This window comes from Mytilus edulis, chromosome 6 (genome assembly GCF_963676685.1).
Source record: "Mytilus edulis chromosome 6, xbMytEdul2.2, whole genome shotgun sequence".
NCBI lineage: Eukaryota > Metazoa > Mollusca > Bivalvia > Mytilida > Mytilidae > Mytilus > Mytilus edulis.
Window position 1 is genome coordinate 27,182,036 of NC_092349.1, and position 22,225 is coordinate 27,204,260.

A 22,225-nucleotide genomic window follows, 5' to 3' on the forward strand; every position below is an offset into this window, starting at 1 on the left:
TTGACAGAAAACATACCAGGGTTACAAACTAAAACCGAAGGAAACACATTATGAGGAAAACAACGAAATAGTTATCAAAAGTACCAGGATTATAATTTTATACGCCAGACGCGCGTTTCGTCTACATAAGACTCATCAGTGACGCTCAGATCAAAATAGTTAAAAAGCCAAATAAATACAAAGTTGAAGAGCATTGAGGATCGAAAATTCCAAAAAGTTGTGCCAAATACGGCTAAGGTAATCTACTCCTGGGGTAAGAAAATCCTTAGTATTTCGAAAAATTCAAAGTTTAGTATAACAGACCACTGAAGTACAACAAAAAACAAACAACAATGCAATATACATAGAAACGAACTAACAGATATAACCAGGTCAATAAAATGGAATTTTATATGACTGTCATACAAGTGAGAGGTTTACCTAGCTATAAAACCCGGTTTAGTTCACAATTTTCTACATAAGAAAATATCTGTACCAAGTCAGGAATATAACTCGTTTGATGTGCTTGAGCTTTTGATTTTGCCATTTGATTTCGGACTGTCCGTTTTGAATTTTCTTTGAAGTTCGGTATTTTTGTTATTTTACTTTCTAAACGACAATAAAATGATTAGTTAAGAAATCTCAACATTATTGAAAAGTTGAACTGTGCACCAAACTCGTCGTTTTTATATTTCGGTCTGTGAAACTATACAATAATGTGCATGACTTGTCCAGTTGTCCTTTATCTTTTGTCTCATATGCCTAATAACTTGGCTGATGCATTTCAATACTGAAACTGTATGTTGGAAATCCACTGCCAATTACATCTTTAAATATAAAAAAGAAGATGTGGTATGATTGCTAATGAGACAACTATCCACAAGAAACCAAAATGACACATACATTAACAACTATAGGTCACCGTACGGCCTTTAACAATGAGCAAAACCCATACCGCATAGTAAGCTATAAAAGGCCCCGATATGACAATGTAAAACAATTCAAACGAGAAAACTAACGGCCTTATTTGTATAAAAAAAATGAACGAAAAACAAATATATAACACATAAACAAACGACAAACACTGAATTACAGGCTCCTGACTTGGGACAGTCACATAACCACATTAAAATCAAATCTTCATGGTCGTACTGATGACATTTTGGTCCATTGCTGTATGGGAAAAAGTTGGAAACGGATACTTCAATAGACCTATATATCCCATATGGTTCCCTTTCAAAAAAGCTTACTTTCAAAATGCATCTGGCATTCAAAATCATAAAATTTGTCATTTTCTTAGGTGTCCAAAATAGTGAATCATTCAAGGAATGTTGATAACAATGTCATCGTCAACTTTAATTACAAACTTCATATAACTGCAGATACTGCATGTTAACCCAAAACATACTTAAAAAAAATATATATATAGGTTAAATGTCTGTAAAACTCTTAAAAATAACCTTGTACACTATCAATGTATATTTCTCCCTTCCGTCGTTAATTTCTTGATATTGTATACCAAAAGTAGAAAAGTAATGAATATATGACTGGATACTATCAACATTGTTATTACATTTAAGAAATAAAGTAGCAAAAATACCAAACTCCAAGGAAACTTCAAAATGGAAAGTTCTTTTAACAAATGGCAAAATCACTTATTCAGTCCCAAAATACCGTGAAATGTTTGATACTGTATAACAGTTCCATATATACATGATATATTCTATTGTTTCACGTGGAATTTATTTAACCCTAAATTACATTTCAATATCCTATACTCAAAATATGCTGGGGATGGAATATTGTGATTAAAAAATTGAGATTTTGAGATAATTACGCGATGTGCATTTATTTGGCCGGTAATACAGCTTAATCATGTTTAAGATCAAGGAATTTGTTTTAGAGACAAACACTAAAAACCAAATTCAAGCCAGCAACCAATTTCTTTAAGAATAAAAAATCTTGCTACCAATACCAAATATATCGGTGTTCTTTTATATCAAGCTGACGAAACATGTAAATATTGTCTATAAAAAAAATTACAATGATAGTTATATGTGGATTCCGAAATGATGTAATAGCTTAATTAAGTTGCTGGCTTGCTGAAAACTAGTGCTAATAAGCAGTCAGCTATATAATTCGACTCTGGAAAATAGGTCAAAAACAAAATTGAATATGATCTACAGCAACAATCAACAACCAATAAATTACAGGCTCCCGACTTGTAACAGACACTTACATTAATGATTGGTGGTTGCTAGTTGCTTTACGTCCAGTCTCAAATATTTCATGTATGTTTAGTACTATATACACAATTATAACCGACGTGAATCAACAACAATCACCGAACTACATACACAGTGTTGAATAGTTAACCTTTTACAACAAGTGTTACCAGGATCGTAAAAATGAGGGTGTGCTATCACGTTTGAAATAAGTTTTCTACAGGTACAACCAAACTTCAAAACCGAATCTTTATGTTATGGAAAGAGCCTATTGTGGTCGAGTGGTAAAGCGCGTCGTCGGCAAAGTGAAAGGCGATTTTTTTAATTATACTAGTTTAATTATAAATTACAGGGTTCTATTCATTTGGTAGGGATGTACAAGAGCAGTGGCGGATCCAGCCATTTTAAAAAGGGGGGGTTCCCAACACAGAGTAAAGTAGGGGTTCCAACTATATGCTCCCATTCAAATGCATTGATCGGCCAAAAAAAAGGGGGGTTCCAACCCCCGGAACCCCCCCCCCCCCCCCCCCTGGATCCGCCACTGTAGAGTATGTATATATATATATACTAATATGTGAAAACTGTTGTTTTTTATTTGTGGTTGTAACTATGTATATTGTATTGTTTATTTTATATTAATATTACAATGATATATTATGCTCCTTGTGAGCCCATTTTATGGTAATAAAGCATCTAGCTTCTTCTTCTATATAGATTACCTTTGTTGTATTTGGCAAAACTTTTTTTTGGTCCTTAATGCACTTCAACTGTGTACTTTATTTGGCTTTTTAACTGATTTTTTGATTCAACAAGCATCAGTAATGATTCTTTTATAGACAAAACACGCGTCCAGCGTTAATATAAAATTTCAATCTTAGTATTTATGATGAGTTTATTTACAACCACTGTGTCGATGCCACTGCTGGTGAAGTTTTAATTCCCCAAGGGGGTCACAAGCCCAGTAGTCAGCACTTCTGTCTTGACAAGATTTATCATTGAATATGGTCAGAATTATAAATTAACTGTCTACAAAACTTTTAATTTTTGAAATAATAAGGTTTTTCTACCTCAGGAATATATTTCCTTGCTGTATTTGGCAAAATGTTTAGGATTTTTTGTTCCTCAATGCTCTTCAACTTCGTACTTTATTTGGCCTTTTTAACATTTTATTCGAGCGTCACTGATGAGTGTTTTGTAGACGAAACACACGTCTGGCGCAAATATAAATTTTGAATCCTGGTATCTATGATGAGTTTATTTAAAACCACTAGTTCGATGTCACTCATTTTGTTGGAGTTTTTTAATTCCCCGAGGGTATCACCAGGGTATCATATGCGGATAGCATGTACCGGTATATATTGTCCGTACCATATTTCACAGAACCTTGTGAAATAGAGTCCCATTAGCTACTATATAAGTTACTCGCAATCAATATATACCTGTACGCGGAAGCGTATTAGCGCCACACATTTTTTTTCTTCCTATGTTTGCGTTATAACGCAAACCTTTGCGTTATACCTTTGCGTTATAACGCAAACCTTTGCGATATAACGCAAACCTTTTGCGTTAATAACGCAAACATTTGCGTTATTACGCAAACATTTGTTTTATCTTATTTCTTATTCAAGATCCAAAGGAAACCGTAGTTATTAATGGAGGAGGCTGTATATATTAAAATTTATCACCTTTGTAGTAATTGCAAAGTAAAATGCTTGAATAACTAGATCATATCAATGACTAATAATGAGCAGAATAATATAAGAAGATGTGGTATGAGTGCCAATAAGAAAACTCTCCATCTAAGTCACTATTCGTAAAAGTAAACCATCATAGGCCGAATTACGGTCTTCAACACGGAGCATTGGGTCACACTGAACAACAAACTATAAAGGTCCCCAAAAACGATATCCATGTTTCTACTAGTATATATATTACAAAGAAAATTGAGTAAAGTGAGGTTATACCTAAGAAAAAAATCAACCCTGGTAATATAGCTATAACCGAAAATAAATATACTTCCAAAGTAAGCTTTCGTTTGAGAACTGTGTAAAGTAGGTTAGATTCAAACAAGCTACCCTTTGGCAATAAATGTATAGAATGAAGATGTTTTATTAATAAAATTATGTTCTCTCTATTCACATTGCTACCCAAGCATCTTAAAAATACTTCATTATATTGAAATGAAAATTCAATGACTTTCTATCAAAGAATCTTGATCATATTCTGAGATTTAAAAAAATGTTTCCTTATTAATAATTCATTTTAAAGCAGAAAGATCATTTTGTCTATTTGACTTGGAGGTTGGTTTCACAATTGTATGACATTATTTTTGATCTTTCAATTTTAATATGACTATATACTAAACTATATCTATTTTCTTGTTAAATTATATACTTTTCTGATGCACAAATCAGTCTTAATTTATGCATAATTGCACTTCAATTATTCCATTATTCCTATACATATTTATTATAATGATTTGGCCTTGTATGTATGCTTCTTTTTTTTATCTACTAGTAAATCACATCCGAAATGAATGACAGACGGACATATATACAAAACTTTGCGTTATATCGCAAAGGTTTGCGTTATAACGCAAAGGTTTGCGTTATAACGCAAAGGTTTGCGTTATAACGCAAAAATAGGAAGAAAAATAAAAAAAAAAAAAAAAAAATGTGTGGCGCTAATACGCTTCCGTGTACCTGACTATAATTATAAGATATTTCACAAAGGTAGAACAAATTTGTATAATTCATCTATCAAAGGGAGGTAATAATGAGCAATTTATATTTTAAAGATTTAGTATATTCTTGAATCTGTTTCATAGTGAAATTTTTCCTTGAAATCTTATTTTTAATAAATTAATTCATTTAAATAAAAAGATGACTTACAACATGATTTAATTAGAAATTAAAATAACATTTCACAGATAAATACTATCCATCTGTTCAAAGTGCTTTTGTTCCAATATATTGTTATGCTATAATTTATCTGATTTCCATATAATCAACAACTACATCTTTGTCCCCAGACAAAACTATTTCAGATATAGTTAAAAATATCATCATACTCAAATTCTTCCATTACTGTTAACAGTAGTAATGCAACTATATTTCGACCTTTACTTTTTAATTCATATTTGTATTAAAATCTCAAAACAATGTATTTTACTTACCTTATTTAATCATGATATCATTTCACAATTACGATATTTCAAATTACTTCATGTTTTCTTTCTTATGTTTCATGATTATTTTCTTTTTAAAAGAATATTTACTTGAATATTTCAGGAAATTTTTTCAATGATAATTTGTAAAATTATTTTCCAATTTTTTTAACAATTTAGCTTTAATTCAAAGACACTATTATTATTTCATAGTATTTGTAAAGGTGAAGTTTTTTTCTAATAAGTATTCAAAAAATTAACTACCCATGCAGATAGAATTTCACAGCAAAGGACAAAATATCCCAGGGAAATATTTTCCTCCGGAAAAGAAAATAACAACAACTACTGTGACATTTTTTCCTCCAGATCAAATTTCACCCGGATATAATTTTGCTTTACACTATTCCCCCTCATAAAGGAACTTTATCATTTACCTCATAGAATTTTTTTTTTAAATGGGTCACCGTTCATCATCAAGTTCACAATCTGCACTTTGTTAAGAAACATTATTCTGTTGAACCAGTAACATATATATTGATATACTTTTAGATATAATGTTCCCAGGTTGAACTAATAGGAGAAATAGAGGTAATATCGAAATAAAAAAAAATAAAAAATTACAGAAATCGTTTATATTTTTCAAACATTTTAAGTACATCTTATTTGTAAAACATAATAAAACATAATGTTTGAATTTTAGGTGAAATTTTTGTACCCTCGAGCCTCCTTAATGTAAATGTGTTTGTCCCAGAAAAAATTGTATTTATTAAAAATAAAAAAGTTGAGGCTCAGTCGATACGAAAATGGCGGGAATTTTGGTTACTGCCCTTTAATCAAAAAGGAGGGATAGGAAAGCTACATTTCTTTCTGTATTTATCTAACGCCTTGATGAAAATGCATTTTTGTTTTTTCAGATACTTTACAATAAAACAGTAAAAGAAGTAAAGAAAAGAATTTTTACTATAACATAATAGTAATTCCAGAAAGAAAATCAGAAGCAGTTCATCTAATAGTTTATAGGTGGCGCTGTGTTCTGTTGACTCCAAAACGAGGAATCAAGATGGTGGGTTACAGCGAAAACGTTTTGAGAAATAGACTAGACAAAACCAATTTTGTAGAAATTCGTTTAAACAAAATGAATGAAACCTCATGTTTTAATAGAGATCTTAATAACTGAAATAAGTACAAGGGCTTTAACCCCAACCGTTGGTGTAGATCGTAGTATCCTGTTGTTACTATGGCCGGTCTTGAAAACAACGAATTTTCTTAGTTTTTGCATCATATTGAGTTCATTTTATGGTCCGTATTTTTGAAATTCCCGTTCTACATTTTATTTGAGAGGGATAATAACCGTTAATGTTGAGTCAGTAGTTGTTTCGATTACTCAGAACACTGTGACCATGTGTCATTGCGAATTTTCAATTTGAATCCGATCATTTATAATACACCTTATCGCTAATCCCGGCTGACCCTGCCGCTTGAACTTTTGACGTCAACAACAATCACTTTTCCATTGTGGCGTCAGATATTTTGTTTTATGACGTCAACATTTTACGGGAACCTGTGTGAAATCCAGCAATGGCTGATAAATAGCGATAAGGTGTATTTACTGCGTATGATACATGAGTCGGTTTCACAAAATAGACTAACGATTAAGATTGATCTTAAGCCATGAACAATTCAGTATACTGACTTCAAAGAAAGTGGTTAAGACCGATTGCTACGATGATGTAGGTCCCAAGAACAGGAGAATGATTCAGACTCTGGGATGCTAAAATTATCAGTACATCAAAAGGGTGATACTCCCCTCTCACATGTATATGTTCAAGACCATATGAGTATTTATACCGTACACGTACAGTCCGGACCGTATATTCAAACAGTCTGACCATACACATCAGTCAGAGATATAATTCTATAGATAGGGTTATTACAGAAAATAACTTGCGCGTGTTATTACAGATATTTTCAAGAGTTATCTACTCTTTATACCTTAAATTTTCTAAATCTGTAATAACATATATGCTTGTTATTTGTAAAATTATTTCATTTATAGTGGGCTCTAGGGAACTCTTGAGACTTTGCGCAGAAACTAAATGCATAGCCTTGATAAATAATTTTATGATTAAATTAATACATTTTTGATTGACCATGATACATCAATGAGTCAAGGCTATTAAGGGATGCACTTACCTGTGATAACAAGGCTCAGTTATTAAAGGAATGTAACTTATTATATAAGACACTTGGGAATTACTGAGAAACTTGTGCAGAACCTCATTACATGCTCTGATCATTATTTCTTACAATAAATTAAACTACATTGTAATTAAGCATGATGTATGTCTGAGCAAATGCTTTGAAGTGATATAGAAAAGCTGTGATAGGGCCAAAATAAAAAGATTGTTTGTTTGCCCAAACGCGACCGACCCAAAATAAACCCGCCGACTCAAATTCTTTTTTTGACGTTTTTTGGAAGAATTTTTTTTTTCGGATTTATTTTGGGTCCGCTCCGTCATCGTACAAAAATTAATGTTTGTCGTTATTGCGTTTGAAAGTAACTGTGAATAAGATTAAAAGAAAGCGTATAAGAGACGCAGTTAATAGATATTCGATGTTCTCAGATTTTTATCTTCTGATTTAACGAACGTAAAGGAGTAAAACATGTGAAATGGCACAGTTTTTTTACGCTGTAGTTGTTTGTACTACCAAACCCTTATCTATATGCTCAATGTTAATTTCATCGTGTTATCGAATATCTGATAAGAATATTCAGGTAGATTTGTTCAAAACCATTTGCAATCGAATATTTTCAATATTATTCTGACAGGAAATGGATCTGGAAGTTGCGAATTTACAATCTTGCAAGAAGATTTTGTTTTTACTGAATAAAAAGGAATTATTTCTTGATAAATAGTTGTCTTTAATTATAATCTTCCTTTATCATGTAAATTAGATACCCTTTTATTCAAATAGTTCAAATTTGCAAGTCTCATTAGACAGTCAGTACGTTGCTGTTTGGGAGAATTTGATAAAACTATAATTGCTCACAGAATCAGAAATATAATCTTAACTGAATGTAACTCCTTCTGAATAATTTATTGCAATCAGTGTTTTCCATTCGGCATTTAAGCCGGGTGTGCCGACCACCTTCTTTTGAAAGCCGACCACCTTTCGATTTTAGGAGGTGGTCGGCTTTTTTTTCAAAATCCGGATTTTTTTCGGTTCCGTACCGTTAAAATTTGAATACTAATCCCGCCTTGTTTTCATTGACAAAGATGGCGTCCAATCGTCAAATTTCAATGTTTTCATTAATCAATCGGGGGGAAAGAAAGGCAGATGACGAAGATGATAAAGAAAATACTAGACCAAATAAGTTAAATAAAATTGACAGTAATGTTGAAGTTGTGGAAATTGAACAAAAATCAACCAAACAACGGAAAAGACACGCAAGTGAAGACAAATATGAGCAACACTTCAAATGGCTTATATTCACAGAGGAAGGATACTACTGTTCTGTGTGCCAAAAATACGGCACAAAAGCAAGAAACAGGACAGAAACCTGGATCGAAAGGCCTTAAATCCATGCAGATGCATAAAATTGTAAATGAAAGAAGAGATAAAAGAGATAAATTTTTGAAAAAATAAAATCATAGAATATTTGACAATTAATATGACTACTTCTATTTATGTTTGTTCAACTCCATTAAATGTGAATATTATACTAATCTTTATTTCTGTGACCCCCACGTGCACCCACAGTAAATTAAAAAAAGTTGGACATTTAAAAAAAAAAACCACCCGGTTGCAAGTTATATTTTTAAAACACCCACCTTACCTTAGTGAAAAAAGGAAAACACTGGCAATATAAATATAAATCCCTTTTGACAAGAGAAATCTGACTTTTGTCAGAAATATTTTTTCACATGTGCAAAAGTAAAAACATGTTATGGACGCCATATTGGATTTTTATACAATTTGTGAGGAAGCCTCTAGAACCATGACCTAAAAATAAGGTCTTCAGAAAACGTTAACTTTATGCAATTATATTTTATCAATAATTATTATTTTCAAAAATTTAAACTTGATTTAAATTTAAAGAAATAAAATTATAACAAATACGTTTTTAGTTTGGAGATTCTACGGAACATGCTTTGATCTATTTATAGCCAAATTAGTTTACCTGTGTGATAATGTAAAATATAAATTTGTTTTCAAAACATAAAAAAGACACAAACTAAGGATGGTAGATAATAACTCATATAAATATTTTAGGACATTTAATCTATTTTAATAGAAATAGGATTTAAAAACTGCAAACAAATGATCACAAATTTAATCATTACATAATCAGCTGATATTTTTTTACACAAACAGCGTGTTGATGGAACTGTTGAAAATCACTTCACAAATCCAACAGCCCTTTCACACAGTTAGCAACTGTCAGGGTTATAAACATCTCAGGATACAAATCATATAGTAGACTAATTTATTTATAGAGGTTTTAAATTCATGGCTTTTGGTTGTCTCTACAAAGGTTTGACAGAGAAAAAAAAAGATATACTGTTTTAAGATCTTTTAATATTTTCATGCAAATTCGGATAAAAAAAAAAAAAAAAAAGAATTTGCCTACCTACCTACCCACACCCAGTCATCATGGGTCGGGTTTGGGCAAACTGAAATATTTTTAATTGTGGCCTAACACCCTTCAGTTATTACAGGCATATTTTTTCTGTAATAACATATAGGTGTACTATGCAAAATTGGCAAACTACGAACTTTTATATCTTTAACTAGTTAAGTATACATAGAGACAAAAGTAATATCAATAGAACTTTTATACATTTTAACTAAACTGATGATGTAGATTGTCCCTTGGAAACATGTAACATACGTATGTTATCACAGTTCTTTGATTTTTTAGTCCACAATAACAAATGTATGTTATTTTCCTGTAATAACCCTATAGAGTTATATCCCTGACTGCACGTACGGTCGGACAGTATGACTATGAGTATTTATGCGTATGGTCCAGTAGGAGCTGACGCCATACATGTGATTGGATCATATGGGTTATATTTAAACAATTTATCACAATCTTTTATTTTTAGTTTTACAAATTGTTATTATTACAATTAGATAGATTAACTGAACAAACGAACAATTGAAATTAAACATTTGTTTAATTGTAAATCTGAATCCTATTTTCAATGACATGAATGATTTTGGTACACTCGCCCAAGGTGACACTTGCTACAACAAGCAACGTAATACTTTTTACATTTAAAAAGTTACATGTTTGCAGTTCATGCATGTTCATTTGCATTTGCAATTTTTTGTAAAATTACTAAACTTTCTAAAACAACTGTCCTCCCATATTATCGTGATTATGTTTACTTCAGATATGTTCAATTTCAGTGATTATAATTCAATTAATTTATAACTGTTCGACATTCTAAATACAAGAGATTAACAGAGTTGATTAGTGTAATTTTTTTTTAATAGCAAATGAATAGTTAGAATATAATTGAACTTTTTTATACTAATTTGAGAGTTAAGTTATTTTGATTTGTTATATATGCATTTGTATCTAATAAACTTGACCAACTTCTTAATATTTAATAGTCAGGTCGTACAGTCCGACCGTATGAGTATTTTGAAAAAGTACGCATACTGTTCAGACTGTACATGTACGGTCCAAATACTCTTACACTCTGGAACAGATACATCTCTGGTACCCAGTCTGGAGTTAAAACTAGAATGGGTACTTTGGGGGCTAGGGTTGGTCAAAGTTGCCCTCTACTTTGACCATGTTGACCTGGAGATCAATCCACTGATATTGCTTCTGTTTGTCTGTTCCTACCCAATATCCCGGTGGTTCTCTCCGAGTACTTCTGCTCTCTCCACCATTATAACAGACTTCCCAATGTTCTAGTAAATATTGTTGTGAATAATTTAGTGACACATCTCAGGGGTTTCATTATCTTTCATGTTGACTGGTACTTTCCACGTTTCTAGGTGGTACTTTTCAATTTATTCCATGAATATCTTATATAAAAATTCCTACATTTAGGCGGTACTTGTAAATAGCATAGGAGGGTAAAAGTACCGGGTACCGCCTCCTAATGAATGCCCTGTGTCACATCTCCATTTATCCCAAAAGGGAGTGTACACGAGTTCCACTACCCTGGCATCTCTGGAGGGGTGCTCAGAATAATGTAGGAATCTACCAGTACATATATACATACATGTACATACATACCATGCATACTTGCGATTAATCATAGTCATCATGGTCATAAGTATTTTTTTTTAATTGACGCCTGATCCTGTATGATGTTAAAACATTAGGATACAAATGTATAAGTTATTCTCAAAACCCTGCAGTTATGAATAAATATTGTAATTAATTTTATAAATTTGTAATTAATTCTTTATAAACATATTTTGATGTTTAATACACCTTATCACGATTTGTCTGCCATTACATGATATCACACAGGTTCCCGTAAAATTTTGATGTCATAAAACAAAATATCTGACGCCACAATGGGAAAGTGATTGTTGTACATGTATGTTGTATGCGTCAAAAGTTCAAGCGGCCAGGTTATCTGGGATTAGCGATAGGGTGTATGACGTAGGACTCTTTAAATTATTTTTTCTATGTTAGTTTGAAACGTTTGCATTGTAAGGGTGCATAGTTTATCTTACCATTGTGTCTGCTGCTACTTCTTTCTCATTTAAAATTTTTTACAGAAACTTTGTACAACATATAACATAATCGTTTAATTTGATGGTCTTCATGTATATAGAGAAACATTAAAACACAGTTTTATCTATTATCTTTCACTTTCAGAATTTTGATTGCCTTTATTCCTTCAATCCCCAACTTAATTCTAGTACATATATTGATTCTCCAAAAGATAATTATTTATTTTATATTATTTATACTTTTAGGATGTATTTTTAATGTTACGAAGGAAGAAGGCAACTATCTTCACTGATGCCAAGGAGTCTACCACCGTGCATGAAGTAAAGAGAATAGTGGAAGGTATTCTCAAGGTCAGACCTGAAGATCAGAGGCTGTATAAAGATGACCAGGTAAATACTTTATATAGTTCATCAGTCTTCACACTTAAACACAAGACGGCATTGGCTTGTAAAATTCTCCTCTACAAGCTAACAGAATCCAACTAAAATTTTCAAAAAAATGAGTTACAAACTTGTGGACTCAAAAGTTTATTGTGAAGGCTTTGTAATTATAAGCTGCTTACATTTTGCTAGAAAAATAAAAATAATGAACGGTTTGAAGGTTGAAATATTTTTTTTTAATTATTATTGTATTTTCCTTATCAGAAATTCACAGCAAATTTTATGTCTTGGGCTTCTTAGCCATTTATTAGCCTCCCAAACAGTTTGTAGACTAATTGGTTTTGCTAAGTTCTTATTAGTACTATTCCATTAAAATTTATGTGGGAGAGTAGGAAGAGAAGTTCATTATTTAACAGTGGGGGATCCAGAACTTTTCCTAAGGGGGGCCCGCTGGCCCGATCCAGTCATGCTTCAATGATTCCCTATATAATCAACCAAATTTTTCCCATGAAAGGGGGGGCCCCTGGATCCGCCTATGTTTAATATGGGTCATGGGTCTTTTCTCAGTATGCGTTGTCTATTATCATTAAATGCAAAATTATCTAAAAACTGGTTCTTGGTTGTAGGGATATTTTGAAAATCCCTTCCTACTGGCTACCCTCCAACATGCATTTTGATGGAATACTCAATTTCAGAATCGCCTTTATGGCACCGTCAATGGATTTGTTTACTTGATGATGGAAAACATATTGTAACTGAATTTATTAGTCATTTTTGTAGTTTAGAATCCATTGAATACATCTAGTGCATCAGCCATCAGGATTATAGTTTTATGAATGGAAAGATGGATGAAATGCATAGCATATTGCTATAGGATTTGATAAAAAAATCATTGAAATCATTTTACTGTAACCCAATGAGTATCTTTTCTTCTCATTTTTCTACTGCAAACTTTGATAAAATGTTTATTATACTTCTTTCAGCCATTGGACGACAATAAGACGTTAGGAGACTATGGTTTTACGTTTGCCACAGCTAGAGCCCAAGCACCAGCTACTATTGGATTAGCTTTTAGACAAGATGGTAGGTTTAACAGAATGTCACAATATTTATACTAACAACAGTGCAGTGTATATATAATCTATATAACACAAGGCAGGGTTGTTTACATAATGTTCTGTAGCCTTGTAGGCGAGTGTAATATTTGAAAAAGATGTCTAGTTAAGGACTTTAATGCACTCACCTAATATACAGCTAATTTCTCTGAAAGAATAATGATTTAACTTTGATTTTGCCTAGTCACAAAATAGTACGGTGCAGTTTTTGTAAAATTAACGTTTATTTCAGAAATTACTGGAAAATTATAAAATTACAACATGTTTTTCAAGCAAAGGAAATAAATCGTATCTCTTCTTTTATGCAGAATAATTAAGTGAATTAGATTCTTAAAATATTGAAAAACAATATTTACAACTGGAAGTCTGCATGCTTTTGCATTCCTTAATATCGTTTTTTCATTCAAGACCAAGACTTTATCTCAACATTTATTAAAATCAAGAATTTCTGTAATTTTATGATGTTGGGTAAAATAACTATAGTTTCCAGAATCCCTTATCTACTTTGTTATCAGTTTATTATTGAATATGTAAGGCGATTTCCGTGTACTTAATCATGTTAATAGTGCTATAAGAGTACAATAAATCATATTTAAACGGTTCTATTTCTATCTTTAACTTCAATAGATATAAAATTGTCTGAAATTAAGATTTTTTTCTTTTTTTTCAGATGGAGAATTTGAGGCATTAGAAGTAACGCCTTTGTCTAATCCTCCAGAGTTACCAGATGTCATGAAGCCACAGGATACAGCCACACATGCGCAGGAACAAACAGCATCATAGTTATCTCCTCATACTTATCATCAGATCATCTTGTTTAAAGGGAGATAATTTTCCCGTAATTTTTTTTAAGCCATCAGTACTAGCAGTTATTTTGACATTTTAACTTAATTTATTTTGTACTTTTCCTGTACTGTTTATTGTCTTTTTACTGAGGATGTGAATGGTTGATTGGTTGATGAAGGATGGTTGCATGTTTAAGAACTGTGAACAATTACTGCCATATTAAAGTATTTACAATGATATGATCAAATGCCACTTTAGTAGTGGCATCATGATTAGTTATTGAAGACAGCTGAGAATAGAAAGAACAATCTTAAAAAGATTAAAATGAGTTTTAACCGTTGTTCTGGGACTGCTTTTTTCAGTACAGCTAAAAAAATATTTAGTTTTTTATTTCTCCATATTTGATCACTTTTAAAAGAAGAAAGGCCCTCAGTGATGTCTATTGAAGAAGGCAATGAAAATGCAACTTCATGTAAACACTAATAATATCTTAAGTGCTTTTATTTTTTTAATTTTGTTGAACTTTTTCTTTTCTTTATTTATGCAAGATTTATTTTTCTTTTGAAACTTTAAAAAAATCATTATATGTAAATTTTCAAGAGAAAGCGTTTGAATTTATTCCCCATACATCAAAGGGAAATGGTCAGAAAATATGTGTACTCACAGTTCTGCATTTATACATAATTCCATCTCGTTTGATTTATCATCTGAGTAATAGGTTTATTTATTGAGCAGTATTTGAATTGATTTGTTTATACTTGTATGCTTTTTTTTTTACTAAGAACAAGTTTTGTTTATTAAGTCGTGAACAAATGTTAACAGTCCATGATTATACAGGAAACTAATAATTAATAGGCTTCAGTTCCACATAGTTAAAATCGTTAAGCCTTTCTCAATTGTTTTAAGTTCTTACATTTAAATTTTCAATGTTATTATAATTGTTAGGTTGCTGTTTAATAGATATTTTCCTCACACTTCCTATATTTATTTAATGGATATTTTTAACGCATTATAAAAAAGATATATATACAGTATAAACATTGTTAACAAGAAAACAACTAAAATTTTCTGTAAAAGTCTCAGTAAAATATGTAAAAAAAAACATTTGCTGAAACTATTTGATATTTTAACTTGCTATACTCCATAAAATGTGTATTGAACTTCTTCAGTTCTAAGTTTGTTTCTGATTCTTACTTATTATGAAAAGTTGTACATGCAATAAGTAGTTCATTTATTAAGAATTAAAGATGTATGAAAAGTGTTTAGTGCTGTCTTGGCAGTTTGTTTGTACATGTTTGTAATTGGACTGAAATGTTACACGATATAAATATACAATGTACTGTTAAGACTTCAGTTTGTGTGCCATTTACTACTAGTTTAATAGTTTAAGGTGGTACCTAACACTACAGGGAGATAACTCTTTAAAGTCAGCTAATCGTTTTAATTACATTGTGTTGTAAAAGGAATATTAAGCTTCTTAATGATCAAAATTGGTGTTTGTCAAACTGCTATATAACCAGTGTAATTTTTCTGACAAAACAGTTGGTTCTAAATTTTTGAAATTTTTATATTTTTGTTAAAGTAAATACTTTGACAAAATTTTATGAAATTAAACGAGCCAAATTAATTTTAGTGAAAGTGTTGGGTACCACCTTTAATAACTCTTATCCCTGGAAAGAAAACCTATAACTACTGTCTCAAATTGTATTTCAAAATTCTCATAGATTTCTTTTATTCACAACCAAGTGTTTATTCACTTATAAACAGTTGATTATTACTAGTTAATGATATCTGGTATGTTAAAGAATTGGAACATCTCATTTCTATGCCAGAGTATAGTTTTGCCCCTGCCCTTCAGTCATGGTTAAAAAACTTGTAAACCTTTGTGTAGTTGTCCATTTTAAGTTTGTGATTGGGTCAGTTTAAGACGAACCATAAATTGTTATTCAATGATATTTGGTATCCCGTTTTATTAACATTTGAATGTTAAATATACATGGAGATTTTAACCCTCATCAACATCAGATTCTTTTTGGATTTCCGAAAGACAAATATGTTATTGATTATTGATACAGCCACCATACTGTGAACATAAAAACACCTCCGACAAAATATTATTAAATTAAGATATATTGTTTCCTTTGACTAAATGAAGGTCAATTTTCACGATTTTAGAAGATTTGTTGTTGAGTTGTTGACTTTTCAGTAGCGAAAGTAATTCTTACATGATTTTGAGATATTTCCCTTTGAACAGTAATTGATATTATTGATTATTTCATAAACAAGATTGCTGAAATGTCTAGCTTTCTTTACTATTCATTTAAATTATGTTGATAGTCCTTAAAAAAAAGCTTTAACATGATCCAAGAAATTAAGGTCAAGGTCATATCAAATATAATAAACAGGTCTTCAATGCAGTGAGAAATTCCCGCACTGGGAGGTGTCCTCCAGCTGGTCCCTAAAGAAATATATATACTAGTTCAGTGATAATGAACGCCATAATAAACTCCAAATCGTACACAAGAAACTAAAATTAAATATAATACAAGACTAACAAAGGCCAGAGGCTCCTGAAGCAGACATGAACAATCCTTCAATACAACAAATATAGTTGACCTTTTGCTTATAGTTAAGAATTAAAGAACCTTAGTGAGCACGCTCACATACCCCACGTCCCCACATTGTCATTGGAGAAATTAAATAAGTATAAGAAAAAATATTGAATAATAATTTCCTGTCAATATACATAGTATGTCCTTATTATCTACAAAATTTCATGAAATTCTGTTGTGTGTTTTCAGAGGAGTTGCGATGACAAACTGTTGCAGTAGTACATTAAAGTAAATAAGTTCAAATGGGCATAACTCCTAGAAAAAAAATTGAACCGTAATTTCCTGTTGATATGCACATCTACATAGTATGTCCTTATTATCTACAAGGTTTCGTGAAATTCTGTTGTGTGGTTTGAGAGTAGTTGCGATGACAAACTGTTGCAGTAGTACATTAAAGTAAATAAGTTCAAAGGGGCATAACTCCTAGAAAAAAAATTGAATCGCAATTTCCCGTCGATATGCACAACTACATAGTATGTCCTTATTATCTGAAAAGGTTTCGTGAAATTCTGTTGTGTGGTTTGAGAGTAGTTGCGATGACAAACTGTTGCAGTAATACATTAAAGTAAATAAGTTCAAAGGGGCGTAACTCCTAGAAAAAAAATTGTATCGCAATTTCCCGTCGATATGCACAACTACATAGTATGTCCTTATTATCTGAAAAGGTTTCGTGAAATTCTGTTGTGTGGTTTGAGAGGAGTTGTGATGACAAACTGTTGCAGTAGTACATTAAAGTAAATAAGTTCAAAGGGGCGTAACTCCTAGAAAAAAAATTGAATTGCAATTTCCCGTCGATATATACAACTACATAGTATGTCCTTATTATCTGAAAGGTTTCGTGAAATTCTGTTGTGTGGTTTGAGAGGAGTTGCGATGACAAACTGTTGCAGTAGTACATTAAAGTAAATAAGTTCAAAGGGGCGTAACTCCTAGAAAAAAAATTGAATCGCAATTTCCCGTCGATATGCACAACTTCATAGTATGTCCTTATTATCTGAAATGGTTTCGTGAAATTCTGTTGTGTGGTTTGAGAGGAGTTGCGATGACAAACTGTTGCAGTAGTACATTAAAGTAAATAAGTTCAAAGGGGCGTAACTCCTAGAAAAAAAATTGAATCGCAATTTCCAGTCGATATGCACAACTACATAGTATGTCCTTATTATCTGAAAAGGTTTCGTGAAATTCTGTTGTGTGGTTTGAGAGGAGTTGCGATGACAAGAAACAGGACTGAGGGACTGACTGACGGATGGACGGACGGACGGACGGGTCAAAAACATTATACCCTCGGCAACTTCGTTGCATGGGGTATAAAAACAGACCAAAACTTGAAAAACTTAACACTGAGAAATGAACCATGAAAATGAGGTCAAGGTCAAAGAAACCTGGAGGCTGACATGAATATTATAAAATATTTCTATACACAAAATATAGCTGATCTATTCCACTTAGTAATAGAAAAAGAGACGAAAACTCCAAAAACTTTCTTTTGACCACTGAACCATGAAAATGAGGTTGAGGTCAGATGATGCCTGCCAGTTGGACATATACACCTTGCATTCATTGCAAACACCAAATATAATAAACTTTAGTATGAGAAAAACAGACCAAAACACAAAAACTTAACTTTAACCACTTAACTATGAAATGAGGCCAAGGTCAGATGACACCTGTCAGTTAGAACATGTACACCTTGCAATTCTGCCATACAAAAATTATGCTAGACCTATTGCTTACAGTACATTGTAACTGAAATATGGACTTGATAACCAAAACTTAACCTTGTTCACTGATCCATAAAATGAGGTTGAGGTCAAGTGAAAACTGTCAGATAAGAATGAAGACCTTTCAAGATACGCACATATCAAATATAGTTATCCTATTACTTATAATAAGAGAGAAATTAACATTACAAAATAAAAACTTTTTTTTCAAGTAGTTGCTGAACCATGAATCTGAGGTCAAGGGCAATAGACACGTGACAGACAGAATCTTTGTAATATATCTATATTCAAAGTATAAAGCATCTAGGTCTTCCACCTTCTATAATATAAAGCTTTTAAGAAGTAAGTTAACACTATCCCTATGTCAAGCTTCCTGCAACGAAAGTTGCAGGCTCTTCAAAGATTGAATCATTTGGGTTCTTATGCTGATTCCAACAATGTACTTAGATTTGGGATGTGGAACATAATAAGTAAATGTCTTATTTCAAATCTGCCAGTTCTTTGACCATATTTATTTTGTGTCACAAACCTATCCTGTGTCAAATATTTTTTCACAATCCAAATTCAGAGCTTTACTGTTGAGGGTTTGACCTCTGCAGGAAAATCCAGTTTACTGTGAAAACCTCTTGTTAAACTTTGAAATCTTAAAATGGTTGACATGCACATTTGTAATAAGTTCAGATTTAATGGAAACACTATTGATGTATCAGTTGTATTTAGTTATGCAGTTGTATCACCATTAGTTTTTCTCCTTTCCATCCTGCACCTTCAGTCATGGTTCATTGACTTTGAATATTTTGCATAGTTTAAAATTGAGGATGGAAATGGGGAATGTGTCAAAGAGACAACAACCTGACCAAAGAGCAGACATGTCAGGTTCTCACTCATGATTAACATGATAAACTATATTCTGTATATGGGATCCTTGCAAGGGTCTAAATTTGTCCAATATGATTCACATGACAATGAACTCCTTTTAAGGATCAATGATTTAAGGTCAGGTTTATGTGGTTAAGTCCATATCTTTGATACTATATGCAAAAAGTAAACTATGAAAGGTATACATGTCTATCACAGGATTTATCTGATGTTGCTCTCAATTTTATGGTTCATTGGTCAATGTAAATTGTAAAACTTTTGTGGTTTTGTCGAATTCTAAAATACTATAGCAATAGATCAGCTTTATTTGGTATACAGAATGATTTTGAAATAAACATGTTTACCTGACAGGGTTCATTTAACCTTGACCTCATTTTCATGCTTTTTTTATTGATTGATATTAAGGATATAGTCAAAAAGGGGGGGGGGGGGGGGGGGCAAGGAGTCTAAAACCTGAATTAAGATATAGGTGAAAATATTTTACCCCACAACACCAACTTTCTTTTTATATAAGACTTCATTACCTCATAAAAGGTCATATATACCAAAATTTAAATAGAGAATATATTTCCTTTCGTAAAATTTGAGACCGAAATATTGTAAATGCAACATGTACAAGGTAAAAGTCCAAGTTAATAAGATTTTGAAATTCAGCCATAACAAATTTTGAGAACAGAAATATAAAATGTAGAAATAAATTTTTTAAATAAAAATGAAATTACTGTATTCAATCTGCACATAAAAGATATTAACACCTAATTTTTCATACAGTTTATTGCAAATAAATGAGTAACCTTCCTCTTAATGTTCACTGCATTCTACAGAGTTTTCAAACTGATGTTAACAACATTTTTCATTAAATAATGATCACAAGCTATTTTCTATTTACCACTGCATTATAAACAAAATAATAAAAACATGAATATGCGTCCATAAGACCCAGTATTTCATTTACAGTAAACTGCAAATTCAGAGTCACAGCACCAATTTGGCACATACAAAAAATAAAAGTCCATACAATAATGAACATATCAACTAAGTTTCTAGTTGATGTAACCATGAATTTTTGGTAAAGTACTCAAAAATACTTTAAACCATAAAAAAATTAATGCATACTGATTGTATGTGTTAATTCAATTTATATTTAATTTCTAAAAAGATAAACTTGAAAATAAAATCTTTGAAATAAATTAACCTTTCAACTGCAAATACTATTGCAAAGCATTAACAGAAATATATCTTCATCTTCAATGGTTGAATATAAAATATATTTAATCAATATGTATCCTTTAATTGATACTATAATGCATGACTCAGAAGTATACATCTTCCTATTGCAAAAACATAAAAGTTAAATGAGTTTTCAATATACATACATACATTTTAAGAAGGAGTGGTATGAGACAATCATCCATCCAAGTCACAATTTGTAAAAGTAAAACAGTATAGGTCAAAGAACATATGTTAGCTTATCAAATAATCATGAAAAATTTGGTTTGGAAATCAAATAATCAATATAAAAACGGCCAAGTAAATACATAATCAAAAACCCCAGGACAAGGCTTTTAACTTGGCTACCACGTCTTCAATGTACGGGACTATTTGACTAGCTATACAAATAACTCATGTTATCGGACCACAGATGAATTATCACGTTGTGATTGGTTAAACGCCGTCACATGGTGACCCCCTATGAGACCATATGGGGTTCATTACGCGTTAATGGCGACGTCATCTATTAATGTTGTTGTGTTTCATTGTTTATTTTTCAACAAAACGCTGCAGAAAAAGTCTAGCGTCCGATAAATTCGTTCTACTTTAACAACTGACCCCCTACCGATCCTCCGGACTCACTCCCTATGGATTTTACTAACCCTCTATGGATCCATATGGGGTCAGTAGCAAACCATATAACTTATATTGAAGTCATGCTGTCAATGAGATAACACTTCCAACATTGGGCACTAATTTGATATATTCTGGTTTCTCTGTCTCTGTAATACAAGCATCTTATAATTTACTACCTGTAGGGATCTATCAAAGGTAGTTAGTACCCTACCCTAATATGTTAAATTTCCAAATTTCAATAAAACGTTTTTAGATTCCAGAAATTTAAAATAGTGTTGTTTTCCCTATACACCTTGTGTCAGAATTTCCCTACAAATAGCTTGATTTTGACTAAGACCAGGAACAATTTTGTCATCTACATTCATTGTGTTAAAATACCAATATCTACAGATATGAATGTTGATAACTTATAATAGTATTGGGGATCTTGTGAAATACAAAAATAAAATATTTGTATTCCCATACTTTAACTGTTACTATGTGCAACCTAGCAAAAAAATACAAAAACATAATTATTAAGTCATAATTCTGAGTGTTTTTTTTGTAGATCAAGTAATTTAGTTCCTTTTTCAAATAAGAATGGTGAAATACATAAGTACTATTGTATCTTTAATTAATGATGCTGAAATTTTTAAAGTTTCCCTCGTTAATTATTTTTAAAAGACTGCCTACGTCTATTTATAAGCAATACATGTCTTTGTTTAGAAACAACGAAGCAGTTGATTCTACAAAAGAATTAACATTCCAGAAATAGAAAAAAAGAGGCATGTTTTAACCCACCAACACTTATTTTAAAGTTGAT

General features: G+C 31.6%; 1 protein-coding gene across 2 annotated transcripts; it reads left to right on the top strand.

The window, feature by feature from the left end:
• Window positions 1–6,246: 6,246 nt before the first annotated feature.
• LOC139527442 (elongin-B-like) lies at window positions 6,247–15,703 on the top strand. Of its 2 annotated transcripts, none has more exons than XM_071322905.1 (4): window positions 6,247–6,433; window positions 12,328–12,471; window positions 13,446–13,545; window positions 14,248–15,703. In XM_071322905.1, the coding sequence occupies exons 1-4, from the start codon at window positions 6,431–6,433 to the stop codon at window positions 14,358–14,360; spliced, it is 360 nt and encodes a 119-aa protein (XP_071179006.1). In that variant the 5' UTR covers window positions 6,247–6,430; the 3' UTR covers window positions 14,361–15,703. The 2 variants fall into 2 exon arrangements, with proteins under 2 accessions (XP_071179006.1, XP_071179007.1); XM_071322906.1 differs by lacking the exon at window positions 6,247–6,433 and adding an exon at window positions 6,649–6,669.
• The last annotated feature ends 6,522 nt before the right edge of the window (window positions 15,704–22,225 follow it).

Bases quoted from the DNA above. Each gene is read 5' to 3' on its own strand.
- LOC139527442 (XM_071322905.1), top strand. The intron at 12,472-13,445 runs GTAAATACTTTA...TACTTCTTTCAG, and splicing joins GGCTGTATAAAGATGACCAG to CCATTGGACGACAATAAGAC. The intron at 13,546-14,247 runs GTAGGTTTAACA...CTTTTTTTTCAG, and splicing joins ATTAGCTTTTAGACAAGATG to ATGGAGAATTTGAGGCATTA.